General features: G+C 57.8%; 1 protein-coding gene across 3 annotated transcripts; it reads right to left on the bottom strand.

Moving 5' to 3' along the window:
* Positions 1-353: 353 nt before the first annotated feature.
* On the bottom strand, positions 354-10,146 carry SLC37A2 (solute carrier family 37 member 2). Of its 3 annotated transcripts, XM_064634640.1 has the most exons (20): positions 10,007-10,146; positions 7,740-7,821; positions 7,544-7,631; positions 7,102-7,180; positions 6,768-6,903; positions 6,281-6,357; positions 6,020-6,186; positions 5,602-5,639; positions 5,195-5,374; positions 4,956-5,046; positions 4,815-4,877; positions 4,243-4,328; positions 3,378-3,426; positions 3,088-3,161; positions 2,522-2,600; positions 2,331-2,428; positions 1,940-2,004; positions 1,615-1,663; positions 1,061-1,093; positions 354-611 (listed from the first exon to the last, which is right to left on the bottom strand). In XM_064634640.1, exons 1-18 carry the CDS (start codon positions 10,063-10,065, stop codon positions 1,621-1,623), a joined length of 1,554 nt encoding a protein of 517 aa, XP_064490710.1. In that variant the 5' UTR covers positions 10,066-10,146; the 3' UTR covers positions 354-611; positions 1,061-1,093; positions 1,615-1,620. The 3 variants fall into 3 exon arrangements, with proteins under 3 accessions (XP_064490710.1, XP_064490711.1, XP_064490709.1); XM_064634641.1 differs by lacking the exons at positions 1,061-1,093; positions 1,615-1,663; XM_064634639.1 differs by lacking the exons at positions 354-611; positions 1,061-1,093 and having other exon boundaries at positions 1,565-2,004.
* Positions 10,147-11,253: the final 1,107 nt, after the last annotated feature.

Genomic DNA, 11,253 nt, shown 5'->3' with positions numbered 1-11,253 from the left:
ATGTTGTCTACATAGAATAAGCAGCACTTCACTGGTGAGGCAGCGCTTAAAGTGATTTGGCATCACCGTCCTGATCCAGGTCCTGAAATCCCAAGTGTTGGGATGGGACAGGCTCACAAACAAGAGCAGGGCAGGCTCACAAACAAGAGCAGGGCAGGCTCACAAACAAGAGCAGGGCAGGCTCACAGACAAGAGCAGGGCAGGCTCACAGACAAGAGCAGGGCAGGCTCACAAACAAGAGTAGGGCAGGCTCACAAACAAGAGGCTGCATGTGGAGAAAAGTAAGAAGAGGGGCGCAATCATCGCCCCCAAATCCACGAAGACCTGGCTGAGCCCCTCCAGGACATGGCACGGAGTTTTTGCATGTTTTTATTAATAAAACGGCTGACAGTGAAGAACCGACCCAGAAAACCAGCTGGCCGGGGCCCTCGGGCTGCTCCTCGCTGCTGCCTCCGTCGGAAGCCAACCCTCGGTGGTGGTGAGCCCGCGGGGCTGTGCCTGAGGCTGTGCCTCGGCTCTGCCGGGACACCTGAGCTCCCGGTGTGCCCCAGCCTCTCTCCTCCCTCTGGGCATGGGGCAGCTCACAGGGGGCACGTCAGAACTCCTTAAACCTGCGGGGAGAGAAGCGAGCGGCTGAGCGCGGTGGCACGCGTTGGGATGTGTGATGGGCACTGCAGCTCTGCCGGAGAGATGGGAAGGGAAAATGGCTCGGCAGGGAAAGCCTGGCCCCATCTGCACCACAAGGAGGAGAAGCAGGCACGAGGACGAGATCCAGCCACCATTTTGTCTCTGGCCAGAGCTGAAATGTCCCCAGAAAGACCACAGTGTTTGTGCCTCCTCTCTGCAAGCTGCTCCACAGACAAGGCGCTCCCCAAAGCCCTCAGGATGTTGCAGTATTTCCACAAACTGAGCCAGCTGCTTCCCCCAGCACAAACCAGCTGGAATTTGGTGCTGCCAACCCCTCCAGGAAAGCCCTCATCCAAACCAGCCCCGGCACAGGAGAGAGGAGTTCGACAGCCCTCCACCGGCGGCCGGAGAAGGAGATTTGGGCCGCACTTACCACAGCACGAGGCCCAGACTATTGGTCTTTCACCTGCAAACACAAGACATAATGGACCAAATGTTCGCAGGGGGCCAGGGTCTGGCACCCCCAATGCCAGGACTGGCTGCAGACCCTTCCCTCTTAGTGTCACAGGGGGATGTCAGTGGCAATCATAGCCAAGCCAGTGCTGATTTGGAGATTATTTATACCGTGGCTGCAGTGATTTGGCTACGGTGATTAGCAAGCCCAGACCGTGTGGAATCAAGCTCAGTAGTACAGGTGGGTAAAGCCTATAAATTCAGCTGTTTCAAGTGAGTTCATCAATGCCAATCAATTGGGCATCTGGGACAACATCCAGTAAGTCAGCTGGAGACAAAGATGTGCTGCCCACCCTGCACTCTCCTCCCCAGCCATCGTGATTTGACCCTTTGATTCCCAAATCTTGATCTCAGCCCTTAAATGATCAGGGAAGTGGCTGTTTCTAGGCTGAGCCTGCCAAGTGAAACTCAGAATCAGGACAAATCAGGCTTGTGTTTGCATTTAATCCTCAGGGCTCAAACGGAGATACTTACACCGAGCTAATTCCCATCCATCACTGACTCTGTTAGCTGCACACTAGAGCTACAAAGACACAAGGACGGTGTGTTTAGCACCCTGAGAGTTTTGTGGGGTGCTGATGGTTAAAATCCCCTGGGTGCTGCCCTGGCTTGAGGTGGAAATGTCTCTGTGGCCACGGGAGCGAGACATGGGGCAGACGGCCTCGTGAAGCCCGACACGATGCCCACGTGGAGATGCAGCAGTGACAGCAAGGGGTAACAAACATCCTTCTGGAGCGGCAACGACACCGTGCTTTGGCATCGTGGGACCGGAGGCCACCCTGGGGTGGGACGTACGTACCCTCTCTTCCTCGCCATGTAGCCGCACCAGCCACGGACCTCTTTGACCACCACACGAGCAAGGAGCTGCAAGAGGGAGGGTGGAGGATGGCTGGGAGGCCGGTGGCTCTGCAGCCACCAGCCTCCACCTCAGTGTTTCCCTCACCAGGAGATCAGTTCTACGGCTCTTACGAGCAAAGGTCACATGGATTAAATCCGTGCGAGGAGGAGGTTGTTGGGAAAAGCCAGGTGAATGGAGGCAGAGGTTTGGAGTGGATACAGGCCTTTGCAGTTTGCCCTGTGCCCGGCTGTCTCCTGAGGATCATCCCTGCCCTCCACCAGGGAGTGGCCAGCTAAAAGGGAGCCTGTGAATCTCCAGGGTAGCCAAAGCATCCTGCTGAGGAGGGACCTACCAGGCAGGCCAGGACGTCAGCTGCTATCAACATGTAGAAGACGTTGTTCCAGCCCGTGGGAGAGATGAGCCCTGCGAGCAGCGGCCCCAGCGCGGCCCCTGCGGGGGCACAGAGCCACATTAGGAGATGCCCTGCTCACAGCTGAGAGGGGACAGGGACCCCCAGCACTGGCACCCCCCAGCCGTACACACCGATGGATCCTGTGCCATCAATGATGGCCGTGACAGTCGAAAGGGCTTTGGCGTTTCCTTTGAGAGACTCGTGGGTTCCCTGCAAGGATGAAGGAGTGAAACATAAGGAGCAAAAGAAGCTTCAGGGTCCCCAGCTGGCAAGTCCCAGCATGAGGCCAACATCCCAGGCAGGAATTTCCATGTGTCAGACCCAGCCATGGACGGGAAGACCAAACTCAGATGCTGCCTGCAGCCAAACCATGGCAAAACCTGGACTGCCAGCAGTGGACAGGAATTACCAGGTGATTTCCCAGCAAATTTTTCCACTCTGCTTGTGCTCAGAGGCAGATGCAGTGATGGCTGAAACACAGTCATGCGGCCAAGGTGAAAAAACAGTAGGAAAAAAAAGCTGCAGGATGCAGAGCACAGCAGCAGGTGTGACAGCCCTGCCCTTCTCCCCTGGGCTTTGGAGGCATTGGAAAACAAAGTTAAAATACAAAAATCCCATCAAAACATCCCTCTGGAAGGAGGGAGCAGCCTTTGGGTGTGCAGGGGCAGCATGGCAGGGTCTGAGGTGCAGCTCTTACCAGATCTGCCGACACCGCTGTCGTGATGAGCGCGTAGGGCCCGTTAACCAGAGCCCCGCAGATGACCAGCATCGCTGCAGAGGGACCCAGGAAGAGATTAAACCTTTAGGTGCAGGGAGCAGCAGGATGTTGGATCCATCATCCCCGACCCACGTGTTGGCATCACTGTCCCATGTATCCATCTCCATTTTCCCACGGAGATTCCACCCAGCAGTCAGTGAACACTCATCCAACCCCACCATCCCCCAAATCCCAGCCTGGGAGCCCGGCTGTGCCATGGAGCTCCTTACCTATTGATGTGCCAATGCCATTCTGGCCAATGTGGTTATACAGGAACAGCTGGAAAAGAGACACCAGGTGAACAAGTTACAGCTATTCCAGCTGTTTTCCCAAGCACTTTCCTTGCAGCAGCACCCTGGGGACGGGACGGAGAATGCGGGGACCTGAATTACTGTCGGCACCAAGTGCCGGCCACGACGGGGGGCTGAGGGCGCCCCTGACCTCCACATCCCGCCGGCTGCCTGCCAGATGAAATACCTGGCAGCTGGCAAACCGAGGTGCTGCCACGATTTATGGCCGGCGAGGCTCCGCCGCCTCCCGCCGGCTGCAGCCAGACGCTAATTTGCCGCGACGGTGCTATCGGGGCCGCGGACGTGACGCGGCCTGTCTGCTTCCCGGCGTGCGCCAGCTCCTTCGGCCAGGAGAGGCTCCCATCCCACAGCCAGCCGGGCTTGGATTACAGCTAATTAGCCATGTTTTTGTGGCAGCGAAGCCAAATGAGCTCTGTGCAGGTGCTCGGGAAGGACATCCGGGCCAAGCTCCAGCGGAGCATGAGGCCGTCGGCATGGGGGCTTTTGGGATGAAAATCAAAGAGACAAGGCTTTTTGAGCAGGGCTAAGGCAGGATGGAGGAAAAAAAAAAACCCTAAAGGGCTTTTGTAGTTGTCAAGCTCTCTGCAACCCTCTCCCAGTCCCTAGAGCTGGACGTCCTCCCTGGGAACATCTGGGCTCGTGGATCAATCCCAGCTCTCGTGTCAGCCGAGCGCGTGACCAGCTCATCCCGGGCGCTCGGGAAGAGGAAAGGCAGCCGTGACTCAAAGGAGCCGGAGGAGGGGAAACCCTCGTGACGGGGTTTTGTCCTCATGTGACAGCTCACCATGGGAGCGGCAACGACCAGCATCACGCAGCACGTGGTGGCTCTGCCGCCGGTGTAGTCGGAGACGAGGCCGGCGAAGATCCCCCCTGCAAGAAGGAGTCAGAGGTGTCAGTCACACCACCCCAAAGGCAAAACTTCACCCTGGCTTAGCCCAAAATCCAATGGTATGCTCTTTCATCGCCCATCTTCTGACCAGTGTGCCCTCAAGGTTAAATATAATAATATCAGAGTGAAGAGCTTTGATTTATCCCTGCCGTTTCTTCCCTGCAGATGATTTCTCAGCACCTCAGTGAAGCTGTGGTCTCCTCCACACTTGCAAAACGTTTTATTTATCTAAGGAAAAGGAGCGTCTGAGCAAGTGAGACTCGAGGAAAGGGGCTGCAATGGTCACCTAGATGGCAAAATAAAACTGAGGGGTGTTTGCTGCCTGCTGAGCGCTATGAATGCTGAATAAACCTCACTGGGGAAAGAAATGGTGTTGCCTGTGAAGGGGACCAGCCAAGGATGGTCAAGGCCAGGATTGTCCCTAAATCATTCCTGATCCACCCCCTCCGGTCGGGTACGTGACGAACCTAAAATACCCCCAACATCAAAGAGGGTTGACAGGTCCCCAGCTTCCTTGGCGCCAAAATGAGCTGCAAGAGAGAGAGGAGAGGGGTGAGGAGATGCTCCCTTGCCAGGCTCTCTCCTGCTTTGCTGTCCCCAGAACTCACCAACGTTGACGATGTAGAGGGGCAGCCAGTACAGGAAGGTGTAGCTCACCAGCTTAGCAAAGAGCAGGCACAGGGAGAACTCCACCACGCCCTGGGAGGAGAGGAGGGGATATCAGAGGAGCCTCCTTCTCTCAAACTCCTCTAAACAGTGGGGTTTTCCCCAGTTTTCCACCCTGTGGACACTCTATTGATGGGCTGAGCTGCCCTGGCTTTGCTCTTTCCTCCATCCCACCACTCACGGGTATCCGGAGCGCTCCGAGGAAACTGATGGCTTCGGGCTCCTCAGCTGGCTCCTTGGGGCTGTTGGAGTGATCCACACTGCTCTGGCCTGAGAGGCTGAGCGGGCCCTCGTTGGGGGTGACTGCTTCAGGATCCTTCTCACTGGTGGTCACTCCTCCAGGATCCTCATCAGAGGCCATCTAAAAGCAAGCCATGAGCAGGAGATGTGGCTCTCCTGGCTGGAAGGGGCTGAAAGGTTGGATTCGCTGCCAGGGCGTGACCCAGAGGATGTTCACAGTGAGCATCCCCCATGACAACTGAACACTGCTCTAACTCCTGCCATTACAACCTGATGCCCTGGTTGTTTTACTGTACCCTGAGTGACACCCAGCCCAGGACAAGCCCATTGGGAATCAGTGTGACTCACATGATGCAGTGGTGGACTGCAGTCAACATCCTCGGGATCTGCAGGGAGAAGGGATATCCCGTGAGAGCCTGGACCAGCCCCACTCCACCTGCTCTTCCTCCAGCATCTCACAGGGACTGGGAACCCCTAGGTCTTGGCTGCATCTCTGGGTACCCTCCACCCCACTAAAGTCCTGAAGGACTTCCTAAATGTTTCCTAGAAAGACAGGCTCAGGGGAGTGACTAGCACAGGGGAAGAGCCTGCCTTGATGACCCCAAAGGATGCTGAGCATCCCTGTGGTGGTCAGATCCCCATTCCTGCTTGTCACAAGCTGGACACAAGAATTTGGGATTGCCAAAAATGCTTGGGAGTGGGCAAGGTGGAAAACCGTATGTGTGTCACACCAGTTGTGTGCTGTGCCCTGGATCACACCACTCACACTCCACGAGGAAGAAGAAGCAGATGATGCCCACGGTGGCGATGATGATGCCAGGCACGATGAAGGACAGGCCCCAGGCAGAGGAGACCCAGACCCCGGCAATGAGTGACCCTAAGATGTTGCCGACAGAGGTGTGCGAGTTCCAGATGCCCATGATCAAACCTCTCCTGGTGGGGACACAGCCGGGGTCAGTGTCACTGGGGTGGCTGCTGGGGCCAACAGGGACCACAACTGGGGTGGGACACGTTGGAAAAAACTCACTTTCCCTTCCCAAACCAGTTCCCGACGCACGCCACGACGGCAGGCCAGCCGGTCGTCTGCACCAGCCCATTGCAGACCTGGCAAGAGATGGGGAGCATCACCCAGGAAGCACCGACTCCAGCCACGGAGCGCAGCCCCCGCACTGCTTCGTGGGCAGCCAGGCTCAGAAATAGCCACCCCCATCCCAAAGCTGTTGAGAAAACACTTGGTCTGGGTTTTTCCCCTGCTGGGGCAATCCTGGAGCCATTCCCATCATTCCCATGGCTAATCTGGGAGCGGCTGGTGTTGCCAAACCGGCTGCCCGCACTGCCTGGAGACGGGCACACCCGGCGGTTTCGACGCCCACACCACAGCCGGGTTCTGTGGGGAGTGGAAACACTTGGCGTTTCCCCACTCAGAAACTGGGCCACCCCGATCCCTGAAGGTCACTGAAAAACTGGGATGAGGCCATAGTGGTAAAGCCCGGGCATCCTCCGGCATGACACACCTGCACAACGACGAAGTACCAGAGGACGTGGATGTCCCAGAAGTAGCCGAGGCCGAAGAGTGAGGTGAAGAGCCCACTCAGCACCATCCCCCCTGACAGGTAGTAGCGCAGGGGGAGGCGCTCCCCAAAAATGCCGCTGCAGAGAGAGGGAAGAGCACAACAGGAGCTGTCATGGGTGATGCCACCAAGGGGTGCTATCACACTGAGCCCGAGCCCAAATCCTGAGAGGATCTCCGGCTGCTTTCCCATAACTGCATCCCGAGGGAAACCAGTTTCCTGGCACACTGGTGCAAACTGGTGTGTGGAGGGAAAGGGGTGCAAAGGCCTTGGGTACCTGATAAACATCCCGATGGCGTAGGCCACCAGGAAGGCATTATCCAGGGCCCCAAAAAGCTCCTTGTAGTTGTCCCGATCTGGAAAACAAATATTAGGGCCACCTCAGCCTGGCCCCCATCTTGTGACCCCTCCCCATGACTGCTGGCTTGGTCTTGTCCCCTGTCCCCAAAAGTCTTGTCCCCATGGGAGTTTCTGGGAGCATGGCCAGGTGCCATCAGTGTAGGGAACTGGTCCTGTCTTGTCCCAGATTCCACCAGGCACTGCTGCCCTTTGGCCTGGGGGCATGGGGCAGAGCTCGCTGCTTAATTACCTCCGGGTGCCTTATGAGCAGCAGGCCCCCTGCCAAACCCTGGCCACGACCCAGCTTTAGGGCACGGGGGGAGCCCAGCTCAGCTGCCAGGAGCGTAGGTTTTGGGGTGCCTGGGGTGGCTCAGCCTTACCAAAGGGTGCCCAGCTGCACCACGTGCTGCTGTTGGAGACATTGCGAGGGTGTGGGCCGAAGGCTGAGCAGTTGGGGTGCAGCTGGCTCTGCAGGGAGAGAGAGGAGGTGAAACTGGGGTGCTGCCAGCACCCCACAGCCCCACGTCCCCTCTCCAGGTCCTCTGTCCCCACAGCTGGGGTGGGGCTGACGCTCACCTTGACGATGCTGATGGGTTTTCGGGAGAGGTGGTAGCTGGTGTAGCAGAGGAAGGTCAGCACCAGCGTCAGTCCCCGATAGCTGCGGGAGGAAGCGAGCGGAGAGCTCAGGGTTGGTGGGACAGGGATGGGGACAGAGGTTGGGGGCCTCAGCACCCAGTGGGACTCTTCTGCCAGATTGGTGACCTGAACCCCCTCAGCAAAGCCAGTCAGGAGGTGACCAGCCCCGCCAAAATAGCCCAGGATGCGGCTTGAAAAGGTCAGCTGAGTTTTATGGGGAGCACCAAGCAGTGCTTCCCCCTCCTTGAGCAGCTGTCCCAGTGAGCCACGGGGTGAGCAAGTCCCTTTCCTGGTGTCACGGGTGGAAACTGGGCTGATTCATCATCACTGCCAGGGTTAATTAAAGACAAGCTGGAAAAAAAAAGCCAGGGGGCAGGATGCCCTAAGCAATACTAGCTTCCCTTCCTCCACCAAACAGACACTTCATAATTTTTGCTTGGATTAAATGCAGGGAAATGGGGGAAAAAGGGGTCTGGGCTCAGGGATAGGGATGCTGCTCCCAGCAGAGCTGATAGATAAAGCCTAGAGAAGCCCAAATATGATCCAGCACTCTCTGGAGCAGGATGAGTATCTCCACGGCGACCATCCAGCCTTCAGGAAGGGTTTTATGGCAGCACAGAGAATGCAAGTGGTCAGGGGCAGCTGCAGCACCCAGACATGTCACGGGGTTGCTCCAAGTTTAGAAAAAAGCCCTTTTTTGCGGTTTTGGCCCATCCTGCTCCTCATCACAGTTTCACTTCTCCCCGGAGCTGCAGCAATAACCAGCACCCTGCAAACCCAGGGCAGCTCCCTGCGCTGGAGAACTGCTGCTTCCCACCCCAAAAAATGAATAAACTACCCAAAATCACTGAGGATCACAGTGAGGAAAGGGAGGAGAAACTTCACATGGAGTGCCTGGCTGGGCCAGACACTTGGGTGTTGTTTGTTTTCTTTTTACCCCATGTGTTCTGGCAGGGAACATTCCAGCTGATGGAAAAACAGGGGGAGTGTTTGGCAATGGGCTTCCAAAAAATCGAAATGCTAATTGAAATTAAATGGGCAGTGGGCTCATCCCCTCTCCAAAAGGGAGGGCAGCCAGCAAGGTTGTGTTGTGTGTTGGCTACATCCCGCTGAATTTTGAGGGCCTGGGACAGCTGGAGGCTGGTGGGCACTGCTGAGCATCTCAGAGACCCCCCACACCCCTCCTGGGCCATGTCCACCCCTGGGCTGCAGCCAGTGTGGGCTGATCCTGCCTCACAGTGGTGCCTGAGGGGTGATGCCGGGCCCTCGGTGACTCCCCCATCCAGGGCAGGTCCCCATTCCAGGGCTCATCCTCATCCTGGTGCTGTTCCCTGCAAGCAGCAACCCACCAAACCCTGTCTTCTTGTCGGCCCCCAGGCGAGTGACCCCCCGGTACAGGGCCAGTCCCCAGCCCAGTGCTGCTCCCTTTGTCCAGGACCTTTCTCTATCCCAGTTCCACTTCCCAGTGGTTGCCAGTCACCAGTGGAGTGCAAACTCCCCCATCCCCCCAACCCAGGGCCGGTCCCTATCCCGGTTCTGGTCCCCAGCCTGGGGTCAATTCCTGTGTCCAGGGCCAGTCTCCATTCTGGTGCCAGTCCACGAGAGAGTGAGTCCCGTTCCAGCGCCCGTCCCCGTCCCGGTGCCGATCCCCATCCTGACGACAGTTCCTATCCCGGTGTCGGTCGCGATCCTGGTGACAGTCCCGACACCGGGGCTGGTCCCTGTGTTCGCGGTTTATCCTTATCCTGGTGCCGATCCCCAGCTCGGTGCCGTTCCCTATGTCCAGAGCTGGTCCCTATCCCAGTGCCGTTCCCTATGTCCAGAGCTGGTCCCTATCCCAGTGCCGTTCCCTATGTCCAGAGCTGGTCCCTATCCCAGTGCCGTTCCCTATGTCCAGAGCTGGTCCCTATCCCAGTGCCGTTCCCTATGTCCAGAGCTGGTCCCTTTCCCGGTGCCGGTCCCTATTCCAGTGCCGTTCCCTATATCCAGAGCTGGTCCCTTTCCCGGTGCCGGTCCCTATCCCAGTGCCGTTCCCTATGTCCAGAGCTGGTCCCTTTCCCGGTGTCAGTCCCTTTTCCGGTGCCGTTCCCTATGTCCAGAGCTGGTCCCTTTCCCGGTGCCAGTCCCTATCCCAGTGCCGTTCCCTATGTCCAGAGCTGTCCCTTTCCCGGTGCCGTCCCCGCATCCCGCTCCCCGCTCCCACTCACCGGCTGTCCCGCGGGAGGGCTCGGAGCAGGCGGACCCCGGGGGCGAGCGCTGCCCTCATGGCGGGCGGCGGCGGCGCTCGGGCCCCCCCGGCTCCTTTTCACCGCCCCCGGGGCCGCCGCTCCCGCCCCGCCGGCCCCGGTCCCGCCCCGGCCCTGCCCCGGCCCCGCGGGGTGAACCGGGCTGTCTGTCGCTGCTTCTCCCTTGAAACAAAAATCCACTTCAGATGCGGCTGGAATGAGGAAACAGCCGCGTTGGGCACCGAGAGGGGACAGAAACCCCGAAAGGACCCAGCAGCCGCCGGTTCGTGCCCCTCCCAGGGCTCTGGGAGCTTCCCCAGATGCTTTTTCCAGCGCAAAAAGCTGGGATTAACTTTTCTGCTCCATTTCCCAGCACCCCCGAACGGGCTTCGCTGCCCTCATGCCGGCTAAGCCATCCCAGACAGGCTTTGGGGTTATTTCCAGGGATTTTGGGAGTCCTGCTCTCCTCTGCCCTGCGGTTTCACACCAGGACAAAAACTGCTTCCAAAGTATCCCATTTATCCTGCCAGGACAGAGCCAAGCAAGGGGCAGATCAAAGATGAGGAGCAGCAACAGCTTTATTTAACCATCATTCCTTTAAGCCACAAATCAGCCCAATGCCCCTTGAGGATCCTTCCAGAGAGGTGGGAACAGGGGTCCCCAGGACCTGAGCAAGACCTTGGGGACCTGCCAAGGAACTTGTCCTCAGCTGCCCCAGAACTGAAGTCAGTCACAAAGACCCCATTTGCAGCTTCAGCCTTTTGCTTCCCTGGCCCCTCCAAGGGCAGATCCTGCCCTTTCCAAACCCACTCCAACACCCCGAATTAGGGCTGTAGCACCTTCCCTGACGCAAGCAGCAGTTAATAAACAGCATCAACAGCCACGGATCCCTCGGTGAATGATTCTCCAGGGAGAACTGAGGAGCATCCCCTGGCTCTGCACCTCCATGCTACCTCCGGCCTGGGGTCGTGGGTTTGCTTCACGCCCCATGGGATGGGAACAGGGAAATGATCCGGCACGCTCGGCCACCCATCCTTCCTGCTGCAGTTAATATTGGAGAGGGCACCCAGCAAGGAGTAAATATTAATGACAGGGTATGGAGCAACCTCCGCCCAGGAACATGTGTTACCCCACCCCAGGCAGTTTTGGGAAAACCCATACTGCTCCAGTCACCCCTGCAAAGGACTGCAGGGGTTTTCTTACTAGGAAAATGCTCCTTTCCGGAGCAA

The sequence above is a fragment of the Pseudopipra pipra genome, chromosome 23 (assembly GCF_036250125.1).
Source record: "Pseudopipra pipra isolate bDixPip1 chromosome 23, bDixPip1.hap1, whole genome shotgun sequence".
Classification (NCBI taxonomy): Eukaryota; Metazoa; Chordata; class Aves; order Passeriformes; family Pipridae; genus Pseudopipra; species Pseudopipra pipra.
This window is presented reverse-complemented; position numbering and strand designations above follow the sequence as displayed.